At 55.8% G+C, this 18,348-nt stretch overlaps 3 protein-coding genes across 5 annotated transcripts in view; all 3 read left to right on the top strand.

The window, feature by feature from the left end:
* The first annotated feature begins 7,807 nt into the window (after window positions 1–7,807).
* LOC114067587 (lysosomal acid lipase/cholesteryl ester hydrolase-like) lies at window positions 7,808–13,774 on the top strand. Of its 2 annotated transcripts, none has more exons than XM_027903142.1 (9): window positions 7,808–7,921; window positions 8,897–9,014; window positions 9,301–9,499; window positions 10,300–10,409; window positions 10,699–10,844; window positions 11,275–11,421; window positions 12,338–12,409; window positions 13,357–13,422; window positions 13,541–13,774. In XM_027903142.1, the coding sequence occupies exons 1-9, from the start codon at window positions 7,817–7,819 to the stop codon at window positions 13,772–13,774; spliced, it is 1,197 nt and encodes a 398-aa protein (XP_027758943.1). In that variant the 5' UTR covers window positions 7,808–7,816. The 2 variants fall into 2 exon arrangements, with proteins under 2 accessions (XP_027758943.1, XP_027758944.1); XM_027903143.1 differs by having other exon boundaries at window positions 7,898–7,921; window positions 10,699–10,885; window positions 11,325–11,421.
* A 1,639-nt stretch (window positions 13,775–15,413) lies between these two features.
* Window positions 15,414–18,070, top strand: PAOX (polyamine oxidase). 2 transcript variants are annotated; one of them, XM_027903139.1, is made up of 7 exons: window positions 15,414–15,558; window positions 15,872–16,364; window positions 16,443–16,642; window positions 16,887–17,142; window positions 17,272–17,384; window positions 17,463–17,620; window positions 17,914–18,070. In XM_027903139.1, exons 1-7 carry the CDS (start codon window positions 15,414–15,416, stop codon window positions 18,055–18,057), a joined length of 1,509 nt encoding a protein of 502 aa, XP_027758940.1. In that variant the 3' UTR covers window positions 18,058–18,070. The 2 variants fall into 2 exon arrangements, with proteins under 2 accessions (XP_027758940.1, XP_027758939.1); XM_027903138.1 differs by lacking the exon at window positions 15,414–15,558 and having other exon boundaries at window positions 15,628–16,364.
* Window positions 18,071–18,239: 169 nt separating this feature from the next.
* Window positions 18,240–18,348, top strand: part of MTG1 (mitochondrial ribosome associated GTPase 1) — a 4,242-nt gene continuing 4,133 nt past the window's right edge. Inside the window, exon 1 of the mRNA XM_027903123.1 lies at window positions 18,240–18,272. Coding sequence (XP_027758924.1) covers window positions 18,240–18,272 — 33 coding nt within the window. The remainder of the gene's footprint in view (window positions 18,273–18,348) is intronic.

Below are 18,348 nucleotides of genomic sequence, written 5' to 3' on the forward strand. Positions count from 1 at the left end.
TGGCGGGTGGGGCGATGAATCCTCCCAGCGTTGCTTTATTCGCCTTCTGGTGCCTCTCCCAGGCCAAGGACCCCAACATCCCGACATTCAGCGCTTCACTTTGCAGTCAGAAGGAGATGGAAGCTTTCTGCCTGCTGACAGTGGAGAGCTCTCGTGGGTTTTTTTTTCCATGAGAACTGTCTGTTTTACTAACATAGGGAAAATCTTCCCCAAGTCCGTGTTGATTTGGATAACACTGGCCCTGCTCATACACAAGAGAGTTTTCCCTCAGTTCTGCCAGGAAACACCACTTTAAGCAATTCTAAGGCACAAATCCAGCTGGAAAAGCCACCTTTTGCTGCCTCTCAGGGAATACTTTTGTTTTCCTTATGTGGGAGAGAGAAGAAGAGTCTGGTGGAAGCCAGTAATGAGTCTAAATCTATTTTCAGCTTCTGGATTAAGTTCTTAGTAATGCATTGATCGGGGGAGGAGCTGTGAATTTACCTGTTTGTGTAACTTTATTCATAAAATATGCTGAGAGCAAGCAGGGCAAAGGATAAGGTCCTCTTTCCACAAAGATGTACAATAATGATAATAATAATAACAATAACAATAATAATAATAAATTATAAGGTCTACTGGGCTCTGTGTGGTAGTATTGTCTTAAAACTCTGGAGAAATTGTTCCCTGTGAGGGTGGGCAGGCCCTGGCCCAGGTTGCCCAGGGAAGCTGTGGCTGCCCCTGGATCCCTGGAAGTGTCCAAGGCCAGGTTGGACAGGGCTTGGAGCAGCCTGGGCTAGTGGGAGGTGTCCCTGCCCATGACAGGGGTGGCACTGGATGGGCTTTAAGGTCTCCATCCAGGTGTTCTGGAGATGGTGGGACGGCGCTGTTGGTGTCTTGTAGGAACAACTGCAGTGGGCTCTGCTTGAGTTGTCACCTGTAAAGGTGTTTCACTTTCCAGAACTGACCACAGAAGAGAACAGGACAGGGTGAGCTAATCCCAGGGTGGAAGAATGAGGCTGTGGGTTAGATATGATCTCTCTGGATTGACAGTGATTGCCTGCCTCACTTAGTAGGGTTGTAATGACATCTTTTTCTGGGTGATTAGCTGCTCCCAGCAGGGCTGTGCCCTGGAGCAGCATTCTTCCAGGACTGCACAGTGCTCATGCCATGGAGATCAGTGCACATGCAAGAAGACCTTTCTGTCTCTGCAAATAAACACCCAAATCTTGTTCCCCAACAGACTTCTGAAAAGGCTGCAAGAAATTAGAATCACAGAACTGTTAAAATTGGAAGAGATCTCTTAAGATCATCAAGTCCAACCTTTATTGTAGCACTGCTGTGTTTGTCACTAAGCCATGTCCTCACATGCCACTATTTAAGTTTATTTTAAAAACACTTTTAACGCCTGAAAATTTCCAAGAATTTCAGGGTTTAGTCTCTTTCTGTTTAGATTATAATTTTCTGCCACTTCTGCAGTTATCTGGTGCAGTGTTTGTGTTATCTTTATTCATTTTCAGTCGCCCATAAAAGCACTTTGGTGAAGTTCTGGAAGTTCTAAATCAGGTTCTGGAAGCACTCTGCTCTCTAATGGCGCTGGCGCTTGCTTCCCATCTGCTGTTAAAGGGTAAACAAGGGATGAAGAGATGTATTTTGGAAGGAAACAGAGCAGTAAATTGATTTATGCTCGGAGCATGGACTTTGTGAAATCATCTGGGTTTGCCTTGATCAATAAATGGATTGAGTTACATGGCAAGATGTTTTGATCATGACAGTCCTTGCATGTCTTAGGTCTGTCAGGAAAGTCAAACATCATCAGACAGGAACATGATCATTGCACAGGTCCAAGGTCAGGCTGGGATATCAGAATCATAGAATCACAGAAGTTTAGGTTGGAAGGGACCTTAAAGCCCATCTCATTCCAACCCCTTCCATGGGCAGGGACAGCTCCCACTAGCCCAGGTTGCTCCAAGCCCCATCCAACCTGGCCTTGGACACTTCCAGGGATGGAGCAGCCACAGCTTCTCTGGGCAACCTGTGCCAGAGCCTCACCACCCTCACAGGATCAGAATTCTGTCCCAATATCCCATCTAACCCTGCCCTCTGGCAGTGAGAAGCCATTCCCCCTTATCCTGGCACCCCAGGCCCCTGTAAATAGTCTCTCTTCATGTTTCTTGCAGACTCCCTTCAGGTCCTGGAAGGCCACAGTCCATTCACCCCAAAGCTTCTCCTCTCCAGGCTGAACAATCCCATCTCTCCCAGCCTTTCCCTCCAGCAGAGCTTCTCCATCCTCTGATCTTCTTGGTGCCTCCTCTTCTCCACATCCTTCTGTGTAAATCAGCCCACGGTGTCAGGGTCCAGATGAACTCAGTCTCTCACCCTTAGACTTCACAAGGCAGCACAAAGCCTTCACCACCCTTTTTATTCTCCATGCCCGGGAAAACCAACCTCAGTCACGAACCTCCATCTGTGGAGGATGTTGGTCACTCAGCCACCTATTTAATTTTCTGCCAGATGTGCCCATGCAGAGCCACTCTTGACCTGCTGGTGTGTGGCAAGGCACATGCTTAGAGGAGAGCTGTGCTTCTGGCAGTAATCCTAAGATTGCTCTGGTGATGCTTTAAGCGGTGTACTGGCCCGCGGTGTTGTTTAGAAAATGATTTGAACCAGGGCTGATCTAGGACGAGGTTTCATCAAGTTATGACAGATGCTGTGCTGCCTTGTCATGTCTTCTTGATCCTTAACAGCACGCCTGACAAAAATTTCCAGCATTGCTGAGGAGACTCAGAGTTTTATTCAGTGGAGGAGACGTTGCTTTCTCATTTCAGGAACAAAGAGCAATTGCTGTGCTATTGCCTCTGCAATTTTCAAATTTTCTTTTGAGATTTCTGGGTAAATTCCTGAGCAAGTCTTTGAGGCTTCTGTGTTCAAGTGCTGGGACTTTCAGCGGGTGGGAGTGGTGAAGGCCATGGAAAGTTATGGTTAGCTGAAAACAAGATCAGATACAACTATCTCCCAAACTCTTCACAAGCCTGTGTTGATCACCATTCCTGACCCTGGACTGTGTGACGTGGGTTGTGTTCCTGCTCCTTGAAAAGTCCTGTTTCAAAGTCCTTATCAGGGCTTTGGCAAAGCTGAGCCCAAATTTGAAAAATGGGAGTATTTCTTCGTGGAGAAGGTTTGCTGCAGTTGAGCCAGGTCTGTTCATGAATGAGCCAAACTCTTGCAGCTGTAAAATACACTTTAAAGCCAATTGTGCAATGGAGAGGGGCCAGAGAAGAAGTTCAGGATTTTTCTGAGCTCTTCTGAACAAAAGAATAGGGGGAGAGTTATCTGAGAAAAAAACCACTGGTGACCACAGCTCTGTCACTTCACAGTCAGCATTAAGGAATATTTATGCTTTTGTTTATTCAGTTCCATTGCTGGGAATGAAATGATTGCATGAACGAGGTGTTGTGAAAGGAATCAGCTGTTTCCTCAGGCTTCACCACGCAGTTCCAGCATGAGCAAAACCCTTACTAAATGTGTAAATCAGAGATATCCCGGCCTACCTGAGGGGTTTTAATCTAGGAGAGGTCCCTTAACCTGTGTCAGGTTCTTTAACTTGATCCACATCCTCCAAGGTCACTACAAGAGTCTGACAGGAATTAGACAAGCTCTGAAGTTCTCTTATTGCTAAAATCAGCCTGATAACTCTCCTTCCCTGTTCAGGACACCAAGAGCAGGTGACAGATGCTTAAGCACTGCCCATGTGCTTGGCAAGAGATACCAAGAAGGCACCAGGCAGTCTGGGCACACAGTCTGGTGGTTGGTACGACTGTGAAAGCAGCAGCAGGAGCAGCAGAGCAGGAGCTGGAGCAAAGGTATGCACTGATAGGCAAGGGCATGATTAACACCAGTCAAGCTGGTGAGCGCAGAGGAACGTGCTGCTTGCACCATGAGGTGCCACAGAGGACGTGACTCACCAGCAGGAGACCCGCACCTGCTCGCAGAGGGACAGCAGTGGGGACACGGCTGATTTCATGGGCTGTTTCTCTTCCTGTTGTCCCAGCAGCAAGGCAGGATTGCGGTCCTGTGATGCCTCAAGCAAGAACATGAAAGACATCCAGCAGCAATGTTGCCTGATGCCTTTGAAGCATGAAGTTAGCAAGATGCAGAAGCGACACATCACACCAGGGGATGTAACTTTGGGCTCTTGAAGCACCTTAGAGGCCAAGAAACAGTCTAGAGTTTTCTTACATTAGTTCCCACGACAACACTGGGAAAACATCCCCTGAGTGTGGTTGTAGAGCTGTGATAATCTCTCTAACATTTGGCTGTGCACACTATCTTGTATCGTGGGGTTCTGGCACTGCAGAAGAGCACAAGTGTCTATTTACAATTCTGGTAAGTGCACAGTCACAGCAGCATCGTGGGGGCATTGCTCTTTCACACACCTTTGTGTCAAAACACCCGTCTCTGGTCCCCTGACCTCCAAACAACTCAAAATTCTTCATTCCCCCCTTTGACTAAGCTGCACAAGAGATTCTCAGCAAAAATCCAGCTGCTCTTTGTTGGCACCTCGTCTCCTTCCCGCTGCAGGTGCTGAATCACAGAACAGCCTCAGAGCTGACACACTGCTCCCATAGCCTCATTCCACAGCCTGAGGATGCATGGGAAGCCTCTCCCGCCTTTTCAACCTCTATTAGTACCTACTCCTGGTACTTAGTACCTCCACTAGATAACTAGCACTCAGTGGGGTTAGAAGGCAGAAGACTCAACAGCGGATGAAGTAGCCAACCATGCAAGTAAAAGGTGAGGTCTGTCTTGGTGCTGTTGAAGAAAACCTACTGGGAGAGTGTAGGAACACAGGCTGGCTTGGGGTTCTGCATCCATTGGCTGCTTTTAACTTTTGGGATGCACACTGGAATTGCTCTCTAACACAACCCGTAAGGTCCATCTTGTGCAAACCCCGTGAAGTTCAACAAAGTGAAGTGCAAGGTCCTACACCTGGGTGGGGGCAGTCCCCACACTCGCAGGTTGGGTTGGGGAGTGATTGAAGCAGCCCCGAGGAGAAAGACTTGGGAGTGATGGTGGAAGGAGAACTCACCGTGCCCTGGCTGTGTGTGCTGGCACCCAGAAACCAACCCTGTGCTGGGCTGATCCCACAGGGTGGGAGGGGGGATTCTCCCACGCTATTCTGCTCTCATGACACCCCACCTGCAGAGCTGCCTCCAGCCCTGGGGCCCCCAACAAAGGAAGGACTTGGAGCTGTTGGAAAGAGTCCAGAGAAGGCCACGAAGTTGCTGGGGGGACTGGAACACCTCCCCAGTGCAGACAGGCTGGGAGAGCTGGGAATGTTCAGCCTGGAGAGGAGAAGGTTGTGTGGAGACCTAACAGCACCTTCCAGTATTTGAAGGAGCTACAGGGAAGCCAGAGAGGGACTATTCATCAGGAACTGGTGGGGCAAGACAAGGGGAAATGGCTTCATACTGATAGAGGGCAGGGTTAGATGGGACATTAGGAAGAAATTGTTCCCTGTGAGGGTGGGGAGGCCCTGGCACAGGTTGCCCAGAGAAGCTGTGGCTGCCCCATCCCTGGAAGTGTCCAAGGCCAGGTTGGATGGGGCTTGGAGTAACCTGGGCTAGTTGGAGGTGTCCCTGCCCACGGCAGTGGGGGTTGGAACGAGATTAATTTTAAGGTCCCTTCCAACCCAAAGCATTCTGGGGACTCTGTGTTTCTGTGAAGTGGGATTTTTGAGCTCATGGGAGTGGGAAGGCATTTTCAGAAGCCCGAAGCAGACAAAGGTAAAGCTCTAAGGTAATGAAAGAGTGCAGGCCCTGACCACACCTGCCATCAGGAGGAAAGCGCCCACACACAGTCCCTTGGTGCCAGCGGTTGGGGCGCTGGCAGAAAATTACAGTCTGGAGGATGGAGCAACACGTGCGAGTTCTGGGCTGGTTTCACAACCCACATACCACTCACAGACCACGGCTGCTGCGAACATTAGAAGGCAGCCACTAATCCACGGCCAGCAGAGCCATCCTCAAGCAGAGCAACCAAAGGCTCGGGCTTTTAGGTGGCCACCAAGCTGTGGGAAGGCGTAGGTTGGACGGTCACGGGCTGCAGGTGGGGAGCAAACGCCTTTGCTCTGCGCAATACCCGTCCCTTCAGCCAAACTGCGGCGTTGCACAAGCCCTCCCCGCGCTGCCGTCCGTCGGGGAGACGCCGAGCTTGGTGCTCCTCCAGGAAAGTCTTGCAGAGCTCCTGAGAATTGCCCATGGCAAACGCGACACCCCGTGGATGCTGGGGCCGCCTGGAGGCCGCCTGGGCCACTGTGGCTTTTCCAGAGGGATGGAGTGACCAGGCGTCTCCCGGTGAAGCCCGGGCTGTCCGTGGTGTGTCCATAGGGAGGTCGGTGTTCTCCTGAGGCCTTGCAAAGCTGGTGGGGCCCAAGTTCTCCTGTTTGCACCAGGAACCCTTCTAAGTGACCCTGGGAGTTAGGAAATGGCCCCCTGCGAAGAAAAGCCTTTGGCATCCTTTTAGCTGTGGCAACCCCATAGGTGGAATTCCTCCCCGCGCCACTCTGGGCTGCTTTTGGGAAACATAATCCTTTGCAAGCACGAAAAGTCACGGCCACGTGGCCGAGCAGAGGGAGTTGCCGCAGGTGTGATCAGCCGGTAATTGGAGGGCATGTGACGAGGCACGGTAGGGTGACGGCCTGGCAGGGCTCTGACACAGCGTGGTCCTTTTAACACCGGCGATGACAGAGCCACCGCAGTCCCCAGCACCACCGGCCCGCCCCGACACGGCAGCGGGCTCAGCCTGGTAAAGTACTCTGCTCCCTGTAGTTCAGATCTGGGTTGGAGTTCTCCCGAGGGTGAAAAAGAGTTGATTGCTTTTCGTTCCCCTTGGTAATGCCATAGAGAGGCTTGCTGGGAGTATTTCGGAGGGCAGATGTGTCTCAGGGTGTGGGGGAGGTAGAGAGTGACTTGCAATTCACGCTGCTGGGGAGGAGTGAAGCTCTGCCTTTTAAGAGCCCAGCAGAAACATTGGAAATTGTATAAAATATTAACTGTGTGTATTAAAAATAGATCTCTGCTCAAGTCAGGAGTCTTTAAGGTGATAAAAGGGGTTTCTGTTTTTTTTTTTTTTTCAGGCTCCACGTAATTAATAAATTATCTTCCTATGAGGCGTTAACCAGTTTCAGTTCATAGGATCCTTCAGTTCATAGCGGGGCTTGGGGATAGAGGCTAAGCAATTGAGAAACAGTAAAAATATAGATATGGATGATACAGATACAGATAGAGATAGAGATAGATATAGTCACAGCCCAGCCAACCTAAGTGGGCTCTTTTTGTAGCACAAATTTCTCCTTTGGATTAATTCCCTCTGTGTGACAACTGGCCCCATGGTATTTTCGAGCACTTTATTTCTTGTATTATAGAGCTTGTTCTCTTCTTTTTACCACTAAAAATATAAGAATGGCTCTTGCCTAGTACCAATCCTGTCTGCCCAGAGGAGTATGAAAAGCCTTGTGTGGACTGTCATGGAAGCCGAAATTGGGAATCCCCTCCCCTTCACCAGCCCAGACCTTGATATGGTCTTCAAATATATGAGGAGCTTAACCCATCATAACCAAGTGGAAACAGACATTTCTATCAGTGTTTAATAACAATAATAGCAATCAACAACAGTGGAAACAGACTTTTATATCAATGTTTAATAATAATAATAATCAACAACAATAATAACAACGTTTGCGTTATTGTTTTTATTGTTGTTGTTATTCCTATCATTATTATTCCTGGTATTATTACCACTATTAAATTATTATTATTATTTACACAGGCACAAGATGTGGCTGTTCCTTGCAGTCCTGGTTTTCACACAGGCACCTGCGAACTCCGAAGGCGCCGGCGAGCAGAAAAAGGCTCTAAATCCCGAGGCTTCCATGAACGTTGTAAGTCGGGAGAGCTTTGAATTTCCACTCGGAAAGACGTTCAGCTGTGGGGAGGGAGGGTTGGGGGGGGTACGTACGTGGAGAGGGCTGGTGCTGCTGAGCAGTTGTGAGGTGATGCTGCCTTGTTGTGAGGAGCAAGCCCAGCTTCCTGAAGGAGTCCTCTTCCTCCCAGCAGCGTTAAGTGCAGTTGTCAGCAGGGCACTTTAGAGAAGGGGATAATCCCGGCCTGGATTTGGCCAGATGTCTTCCCCGAGGGTGGAGATTTGTGCTGTGGATTCTCTCCTGCAGCTGCAGCGAGTTGCTCAGGGCCACGTCCAGGTCAGTCCTGGAAGTCTCTGAAGGTGGGTTTGGGTCGACCCAAGACGCTGGCAATGAATTCGTTGCCATTAATCCCTCCTGCCAACCTTGGGACGCAGAGAAGTGTAGGCTGGATCCCAGCTGGGTTTCACCCGACGGAAACTTCCTGATCTGGGGAAGTTTTCAGCATAAATAAAGCTCAGGCAGACCCCTGCAACAAACCCTGTGGGGTTTATCCTATTGCCCTTCCAGTCAGCCCAGCCGGGCAGGTTCGGTGCACCACCTTATCTGCCCCGCACATCGGCTCAGGGCGCGGCGTGGCACCTCCTGCCCCCGGTGGCAGCCGCCGGTAAATCCCTTCGGCTTCAGTCTCCGGGTTTGGAACCCTTTCAAACCCCGCAAGCCGCCGGCTCCCCCTCCTGCTCACAGGCACGAGACCGAGCATCTCCTTTTCCCTTGGGAATCCCAACGGGGCGGGAGCGGGATTTGGACAGAGCGTCCTCTCTCACACAAAGCCCTGAGCTGATCCAGAGACACCCCGGACAAAGCAATGTCCCAGCTGCCCACACCCCCGCTTGGGTTTTCCAAAGGCATCCCGGTGGATGAGGGATGTGCTCTTCCAGTCAGATAAACACCTGGGCTACGGATATTTTTCCACCTGGGTTTTTCTTTCCCCAGAGCCAAATCATCTGCCACAGGGGGTACCCCAGTGAGGAGTATGAAGTCCTGACTAGTGATGGCTACTACGTCCGCCTGAATAGAATTCCTCATGGAAGAGAAAAGCCAAGGAGCAGAGGTACGGCCCTGTTTCACTCAAAACCTGAAAAAATAACCCTGAGCATAAGCAGGTGAAGGGATGAACCTTACCAAGCCAGGGGAGTATTTATTGGTCAAGCAAAAATACCAAATCCACCAGATTTCTCCTATTCACAGTCAAAGCTGTAGCACCAGGGAGACATCATCAAAATGCACATCTGTGTGTCCTCTGGCAGTGCAAGGAAGAGGCTTTATTGGCCTTAATTTGGGATGAGCAAAGAGGGAAATTCCGGGTCAGTGAAATACGCTCTTTCTTTTGCGCTCAGGGGCCAAGCCAGTCGTGTTTCTCCAGCACGGGATATTTGGAGAAGGCAGCCACTGGGTGGAAAATCTGGCTAACAACAGCCTTGGCTTCATCCTGGCAGACTCTGGCTATGATGTCTGGCTGGGAAACAATCGGGGAACGAGCTGGTCCCGGAGACACGAGCACTTTTCAGCTGACCAGGCTGAATTCTGGGATTTCAGGTGGGCTGGAGAGCGTTACAAAAGCCTGGCAAACCTGCCTGTCTCTAACCTGTAGGCAGAGGTGGGTGCCTCCAAGCAGGCAAGTCAGAGCACTTGATCCCTGGGCACAGCCTCTCCCAGAGCTCCTGCCGGTGTATCCAGGGAGGATGGAGGTATCTGTGCAGACCTGCTGCTGACACAGTGCCAGCACCTCCCTGCAGCTGCCGAGAGCACGGGGCACTGCTGTGTGCCTGCTGGGGACACCCATCCTGCAGAGACATCAGCCTTGTCTCAGGGCATCCACAGGGACCCCACCGAAGTGTCCACAGGCAACATTGCCACCTCCCCTCCTCCTAGGCATTGTCCCCAAGAATGGCCTTTTTAAGCTGCTACTGCCTCTCCAGGGCCGATCTTCGGAGCAGTCCTGGAATTTCCAGGCTCGCAAACACTCTTTCAGAACAACCTAATAGAGCAGGTCTGTGTTTCACCACATCCCACTGCCAGGCACACGGGCAGGGACTGGTGCTCCACTCCCTTCTGGGAAAGAACATCCCTAGGATCTGTAATCCTGGCAGGAGCCAGCTCTGGGTCCGCAGAGTGGCTGTGTGTGTGGCACTGGAATGCACTGCTGGGCGGGCTCTGCACAGCTTATTTACTGCTCTCCCAGGACTAAGCCCTTTCAGGGAAGGCCCACAGGAATTTTCTCCTGGAAAATCAGCCCCGGCTGTTAAGCCAGGCAATGCAAGGCAGCCAAAGCCCACGGGGAAGCTTGTTCTGGGAAGCTTGTACCTCAGAACCAGCACACCCCTCCTGTGTTGCAGCTTTCACGAGATGGCCATGTACGACCTCCCGGCCATGGTGGACTTTGTGCTGCAGAAGACTGGGCAGAAGCAGCTCTACTACGTTGGCTACTCCCAGGGCTGCACCATCGGTGAGTTCCAGGGGATTCCACACCACGTTGCCTTGAAAAAGTTCATTTTGGTGTCTGCCAGAGGAAAGCAGAGAGGTCCGTGGGTTTCACATCCGCTGAAGTGCCTCGTCAACCGCTTCCAACCACAGGGATGAAGGTGTTGTCCCCTCTCTTGCACCAATGATAAGTGGGAAGGTGGCAAGAGGTGTCAGAATTCCAGCTGGAGATAATGCCAGCTAAACAGATCTGGGTCTGAGCAAACGCAGAAGAAAGGTGGACCAAGTCTCAGGTTGTTTTTCTGTTTTCTCAGCGTTCATTGCGTTCTCAGCCTTGCCTGAACTGGCTCAGAAAATCAAAATGTTCTTTGCCCTGGCTCCTGTGGTGACAGCCAATCACACCAGAAGTCCCTTCATGAAAATACCCTTACTTCTGGACAAGAATCTCAAGATGATTTCGGTAAGGGATTGCTCCATGCCCTCCAGCCCCAAAACTCACTGGTTCTAGGAAAGGGGTCACGGCCAGACACAGCATCCCATGTGGCAGAAAACAGCTACTTACTGCTGATTTATTGACACAATTCAGGTGCAGATGCAGTCCTGGACGGTCACTTAGCTGAGTCCATGTCTTCCATCTGGAGGATGAAACTTGTTGAATTCCTGGACAAAACATGTGGAAAAGAGCAGCTGCACCACGTTGATTTTAATGACAGTGGAAAACGAATCCAGCGCTCGGGGGAGGTGGGGGGAAGGAGGAGAGCCCTGAATCTTAATTTCTCTCGTGCGTGTTCCATCGGCATCGCCTCCTGCAATGAGCTGTTCGAGCCTCCACACGGCAGGAGGGCAGGAGGGGAAATGCAGGAAATCCACCTTGCCCTTTGCTCCCGCAGCTGCTGCTCGGCAGGACGGACGCGACCCTGCGGATGAGGAGGGTGTGGAGGTTCCTCCCCCAGCTGTGCACGCACACGCTGCTGCACAAGCCCTGTGCCAACCTCCTCTTTCTGCTGGGGGGCTTCAATGAGAAGAACCTCAACATGGTGGGTGCGCCATACCAGGTGGGATGAGGGAGCCAGATCCCTCTCTACCTTCTTCTCGCAGGGTAGGATAAGTCCCCAGGCTCTGCTGGGTGAATGTCAGTGGCCAGGTGGCACTTGATAACACCTCTGAGTTAGGGCTGCCTGTCCCTGCGGCCACCCCTCTACCCCTGGGGTGCAGCCCCTGCCCCCTCCCCACCCACGCCAAGTGTGCTGAAGCAGCATCTGGGTGACCACGGGTAGTCCCTGAGGTCTTGAGCACAGTCCTGTGAGGAGCAGCTGAGGGAGCTGGGGGGGCTCAGCCTGGAGAGAAGGGGGCTCAGGGGGGACCTTCTGGCTCTGCAACTCCCTGACAGGAGGGGGGAGCCGGGGAGAAGTCGGGCTCTGCTTCCAGGGAACAAGGGACAGGAGGAGAGGGAACGGCCTCCAACTGTGTTAGGAAAGGGTCAGGTTGAACATTAGGAAAAATTTTTTCATAGACAGGGAAATTAGATATTAACAGGGGTTGCCCAGGGAGGTGGTGGAGTTCTCATCCCTGGAGGTGTTCAAGGAATGACTGGACGTGGCACTCAGTGCTCTGGGCTGGGGGACAAGGTGGTGTTGGGTCACAGGTTGGATTTGATGATCTCAGTGGTCTTTTCCAACCTAATTGATCCTGTGATTCTGTGATTCTGTCCCTGAGCCCAGATAAGGTACCTCACAGAGCCAGGGATACCTCATCCTTCATCCTCATCATCCTCCTGCTGGTGCTGTCCTAGAGCAGTGGGTTTTTAAGGAAAATCATGTTCCTAAACCTGACCCAGCTCTCTAGGCAGCACGACTCAGCAGTGGCTGCTTTGGGAAACACATCATGTGGCAGTGCCACCCTCGCTCCCCTCCTTTGGAAAGCAATGACAGCTTTGGATATTTTTCCTCGCAGACACGGCTGGATGTGTACACATCCCACTACCCGGATGGCACCTCTGTCAAAAACATAATCCACTGGGCCCAGGTAGGTTCCCCGAAACACAGATGCTTCATCCCTGGGATGGTCCCTTCATGGGCAGTCTGGTGTGTCCAGGGCAGATGTGAGAGTTCAGGGATCTTGGATATTGGCAGATCCTGAGAAAGTGGAGGCGTACAGGAGAGGTGCTGGATGCAGGATGAGCTGCCCTGTGGGGACAGAGGGACACCAGGCTGTGCTCCCTGGACTGTGCCAGGCAGGACAAGGGGACTCCACAGTTTGGGGCCCTCAGGGATCCCCGAAGCAGAGCAAGCCTGGGGACACCCTGGTGTTGGCAGGTGGAAACCAGGCTGTATAAGGAGAGCCTGGGAGACCTGGACAAGGAGGTAAAGGGGGACCCAAGAGCATCTCCCTCTGCCCAAAGGGGTCCTGGACACCCCAAGCCTGGGCTCTGCCAGTCCTGCTGCAGCTGCAGTGTTGGCCCTGCTGGAAACAGGGTCAGGCTGGTGACCTCCACCCTTGGGCCTCCTTGCAGGGCCAAATTATAGGCCACAGGGAAGGCATAAAAGGATGATCAGGTTGATAAAAGGAAATCTAACAGCACCCTGCAGGCCCAGCTGGTGATAAGCAGGTTTTCAGAGTGTGGCACCAGGGCAGCCAAGGAGTCACATGCAACATCTCTGTTTGCCAAACCATACTAGGGACAGAAATGGAGCAGGAGGCCAAGCATCACTCTGTTTAAAAGGGGGGAAAACCTGGCTTTGCAGGGATGCCACCTCTTCCTGCAACATGCCAGTAGTGAGGACACCTTTCCTTGTCCTGTCTGTCCCCAACCAGCTGGCGTGGTTGGAGATGGGCAAGGGGAGGGCAGGGACTTGCCCAAACCTCTTCCAAGCACTCTCTCACGATGTGAACCTTCAAGGAGGCTGGCAGATGCCAGACCCACACAGTGGCACTTGCTGGCCTCCCACAGCAGATCTCCCCTCTGGTCCCAGGTGGTGAAATCAGGAGAATTCAAAGCCTTTGACTATGGCAGCAAAAACACAGCCGTGTACCACCAGGTAGGAGGCTGCAGGGGCAGCGCTGGCAGCTGGAGATGCCAGGGGTGGTGCAGGGGTGGGTTGCCTTGCAGGGCTTGACCCCGACAGCCATTCCTCAGAGCTCCCTGTGTCCCTGCAGGACACACCACCCTTCTACCGGGTGGAGGAGATGCCGGTGCCCACAGCGGTGTGGTCGGGAGGGGAGGACTGGGCAGCTGACTGGAGGGATGTCCGCCTGCTGCTGCCTCGCATCGCCCACCTCATCTCCTACACCCACATCCCCGACTGGAACCACTGGGACTTCGTCTGGGGCTTGGATGCTCCCGGGCGCCTCTACAGCAGCATCCTGGAGCTGATGGAGGGCTCCCAGTAGAGTGGTGGCTCCCAGGGAGGTGCTGGTGGCCTGGCCCCTCTCCCTCGGCTGGGACAGCCCGAGGACGTGATGGGACAGTCCCTGCTGGGGCAGTTCCTGCTGTCCCCTCCTTCCTGCTGGCCTGCCATGCTTGTGGTGATGGTGCTTCCCATGCATCCCTTGGTCGCTGGGGTTTGTCCTCCTTGCTTGAGAGCTCCTCAAGGACCGGTGGCACGGTGCAGACAGGGCACCACAGGGGTCAGCCGAGGTGTCAGGGTGGGTAGGAGCCACCAACCCTACTGGAAGGGCCCCAAGGTGATGGTGGTAATCCTGGGACCCTGCCGTGACTCCACTGTGGCTGCCCAGGCTGCAGATTAGAGCATCCAACCCACGAGGAGATGGGAGGGAGCTGGGCCTGTAGAGTCTGGCTGTGAGAGCAGCCCCCAACCATGGCACAGAAAGGGAGGGAGGGGATGGATGAGACCAAACCTTTCTCGGCAGCAATGAGGGGGCTTGGTGCCAGATCGCAGCCCAGGAGGGTTCAGGTTGAATGTGGGGAACCCTTCTTGCCCTAGATACGTCCCCAGGGAAGGGTCTCCGTCTGGGGGGGGCTTCAGGGCTCTGCTGGGGCAAGTCAGGCACTTACCTGCATTGTTCGGTGGCCAGAGGCCCCCAGGGATGGCTGTCTGGCTGTCCCTGTGTCATCAGCACTAACACTCTGGGAATGCCTGCCCTCCATCTGTGGGAGCTGGTGACCCCAAATGCCCTGGACTGGGGCTGGGTTGCAGGGCCACTGTCACTGCAGGAAGCTGCAGCCAGGCTGATGTTCCAAGGCAGTGCAAGGCCCCCACCACACATTGCTATCCTGCTGCTTGCTGCAAAAACAAGGCTGGGGAAAATGTCTCCAAAATAAATGCTCAAAGGGGACTTCAGGAGCCTGCATGGCAGTTCTGACACCCCCGGCTCCTCCTTGCATGTGAACATTTTCCAGGGGGCTGCCAGGCCAGCAGGAATGGTGTGGGGTGACCCAGCTGGCAGTGGCCAGGTGGCACAGTGGGTGCTCTGGGGGTCCCAGATGAGAGCACTCTGGTACCTCACCACTGCAGGGGGGGCAGGCACCAGGAATGCTCGCTGGCAAAAAAAAAAAAAAAAAAAAAAAAAAAAAAAAAAAAAAAAAAAACAAAAAAAAAACAAAAAACCAAACCAAAACAAAACAAAACCATCAGCCAGCCTTGAGGATAGAGAGCTTTATTGTGCCCATGGGGGTTTGGAAATCCCAGGTGAGTGGGACTACCGGGGGCAGCTCTGCCCGGAGCTGCTGAGATGTGTATGGCCAGGACAGCGGGATGAGTGGCATAAGGTGGCTACAGGTGCGAGATCGGGAGAGGGAGGAGGGTGGGGAAGTGGTCTCGGGGCTGCCCCCATCCCAGGAGGGGGTCCCCTTTCCCACCGCAGCCTTCTCCCACCCTCCACGGGCGCGGGCAGCTGGTTCATCGCTGCACCGGGACCCACGGGCATCCATCCATCAGTCGATCCGTCCTTCCCTCCATCCCTCCCTCCTCCCGCCCCTCGCTGCCTCCCTCGCTGCCGCTCCCGGGGGCGGTGCGCCGGGCAGCGGGCGGTGCCGGCGGCGGGGGCGGTGCCGGCGGGTCCGGAGGCCATGGAGGGCGGCGGGCGGCGGGTGGTGGCGGTGGGCGCGGGGCTGGCGGGGCTGGGGGCGGCGCAGCGGCTCCGCGGGCACGGCTCCCTGCGCCTGCTGGAGGCGGCGGCCCGGGCCGGGGGCCGCGTCTGCACCCGCCCCTTCGGTACGGCCGGGGGGGGCCCGGGGAGGAACCGGGAACACGGGATGGGCGGTACCAGGGAGCGGACCCGGGATGGGGCGGGGCGGGGGCACCGGGATGGGGCGGCTGTACCGGGATGGGGAAGCTGCACCTGACCCCCCCCGACCCCGCGGGACCCCTCTGGAGTGGGATCGAACGGGAGCCCGTCACGGGTGGCACAGCGCGGGCTGGGGCAGGGGTGGGTCCGCTGGCTCCGGATGGTTTGGGCGGCACATGGGTTTGGGGGTCCTGCCACACGCATGGCCCGGGGTGACCCCCTGTCCCTCCTTCCCGGCAGCGTCGGGGCTGGCGGAGATGGGGGCACACTGGATCCACGGCCCCTCGCCGGGGAACCCCGTGTTCCGCCTGGCCTCCCAGTACGGCCTGCTGGGCCCGGAGGCTGCCCTGGAGGAGAACCAGCAGGCAGAGGCGGGGGGACACCCTCCGCTGCCCTCCGTCACCTACAGCAGCTCGGGGAGGGTGCTGAGCTCTAAGGCGGTGAGCGAAGCCCGCGACCTCTTCTACGCCCTCCTGGCCTCCACCCGCGCCTTCCAGGGGTCCAAGGAGCCACCGGCGCCCAGCGTGGGCCAGTACCTGCGGGCAGAGATCGCCCGGAGGGTCCCCACGATGGCGGGGGGCGTGGAGGACGCCCGGCGGCTCCAGCTGGCCGTGCTCGCCGCCTGCCTCAAGCTGGAGTGCTGCATCAGCGGGACCCACAGCATGGACCTGGTGGCCCTGGAGCCCTTCGGGGAGTACGTGTCGCTGCCCGGCCTGGACTGCACCTTCCCAGGGTAAGAGCGGGGCTCCGCAGGGGAGGCGGAGCAGCGTTTCGGGGGCCACCCCGTCCCCAGCAGCGCCTCCTCCCGCAGCGGCTACAGCAGCTTGTCCGAGCGCCTCGTCTCGGATCTGCCCGAGGGCACCGTCCTGCTCAACAAGCCAGTGAAGACCATCCGGTGGCGAGGGTCCTTCCGCGAGGAAGGGGACGATTCCAGGGATTTCCCCGTCCGGGTGGAGTGTGAGGATGGGGACGCCTTTCTTGCCGACCACGTCATCGTCACTGTCCCCCTGGGTGAGGACACCCACCCTTTTCCTTGCCCTGCCTGTTCCCTCCGACCAGGCGGGGTTGGAGATGGGCAGGTGGAGGGGAGGGATTGCCCAAACACCTTCGCAGCCTCTCAGCCAGGAATTCCGGTGGGAGAGGTGAGGCTGCGAAGGGACTCGGGGAGGCCAGAGTATCTCAGATGCCATTTAGGAGCCCGGCTGAGAACTGCCTGATCTCCTGCTTGATCTTCTGCCCGATCTTGTGCCTGCAGGTTTCCTCAAAGAACACCACCAGGAATTCTTCCAGCCTCCCCTTCCCGAGCGCAAAGTGGAGGCCATTCAGCGCCTGGGCTTTGGCACCAACAACAAGATCTTCCTGGAGTTCGAGCAGCCTTTCTGGGAACCCGAGCAGGAGCTCCTGGAAGTGGTGTGGGAGGACGAGTCACCCCTTGAGGAGCCCAGCGCCGACCTGGAGGCCAACTGGTTCAAGAAGCTCATCGGATTCGTGGTCCTCCAGCCCCCGGAGCAGTACGTGAGGGGGATTTGGGGCATCTCCCAGGCCTGCTCTGGGTGGCTGGTGTGGCCCGTGAGGTGGGGCAGGGAGGGCACCGCAGCCCCAGCGAGCAGCACCTCTGAGCTCCCATGTCCCCTGCCCAGGCACGGGCACGTCCTCTGCGGCTTCATCGCCGGGAAGGAGTCGGAGCACATGGAGACGCTGAGCGACGCCGAGGTGCTCAGCGCCATGACCCGCCTCCTCCGCAGGCTCACAGGTGCCTCCCCCGCCCCTCCCCGCCCGCCCTAACCCCCGGCGGATTTTGGGGATCCCACCCCGAATTCCCTGCCCGCAGGGAACCCCAGCCTGCCGGCCCCCAGGAGCGTGCTCCGGTCCCGCTGGCACAGCGCTCCCTACACCCGCGGCTCCTACAGCTACGTGGCCGTCGGCAGCTCCGGGGACGACATCGACGTGCTGGCACAGCCCCTGCCCGAGGACCCCCAGGACCCCCGGGTGAGGATGCAGGGGTGGGGTGCAGCGGGATGTAGGGACAGGGGAACCTCCAGCAGCGCAGGCAGGCGGCACCGCTCTCACCCTTTTGGGGTAGGGGTGAAGGGGGGGGGGGTGTGTCACCCACGACGGTGGCGGCAACCCCCTCGCTTCCCTAAAAAAATTGAGGCCGCGGCGCCTGGGGGAAGGCAGAGCTTTCTGCATCGCCTCGGCGGTGATGGCGAGGGGGGAAGGCGAGGCCGGGATGTCACGGCTCAACCTCACCTACCCCACCACCACCACCCTTCTCCCCGCAGCCCCTACAGCTCCTCTTCGCCGGCGAGGCCACGCACCGCACCTTCTACTCCACCACCCACGGCGCGCTGCTCTCGGGCTGGCGGGAGGCCGAGCGGCTCAACCACCTCCTCCAGCCTCCCATCCCTCCTCCTCCTCAGCCCTGAGGGGGGCGGCCAAATAAACCTGCTTTGGCGAGTGGCCCCTCGGTCTCCTTTTATTAAGAAGCCAGCGCCGCCGCGGCGGGGGTGGAGGGACAGACGCACTTTCTTCCAATCCTCCTCCTCCTCGTCCTCTCCGTGAAGGGGGCTGCGGGTGTTGGGTTTTTTAATACCAGTTGGTGCTGGAGATGGTGAAGCGCGGGTCGTCCAGCGGGTCCTGCGCCGGGCCGGGCTGAGGGGCGGGCTGAGGGGCGGGCTGAGGAGGGGGGGCGGCGGCACCGGGTTGAGGGGTAGAAC

Source organism: Empidonax traillii, unplaced genomic scaffold, assembly GCF_003031625.1.
Source record: "Empidonax traillii isolate 1590-97213 ecotype Southwest subspecies unplaced genomic scaffold, ASM303162v1 scaffold936:size233247, whole genome shotgun sequence".
Taxonomy (NCBI): domain Eukaryota; kingdom Metazoa; phylum Chordata; class Aves; order Passeriformes; family Tyrannidae; genus Empidonax; species Empidonax traillii.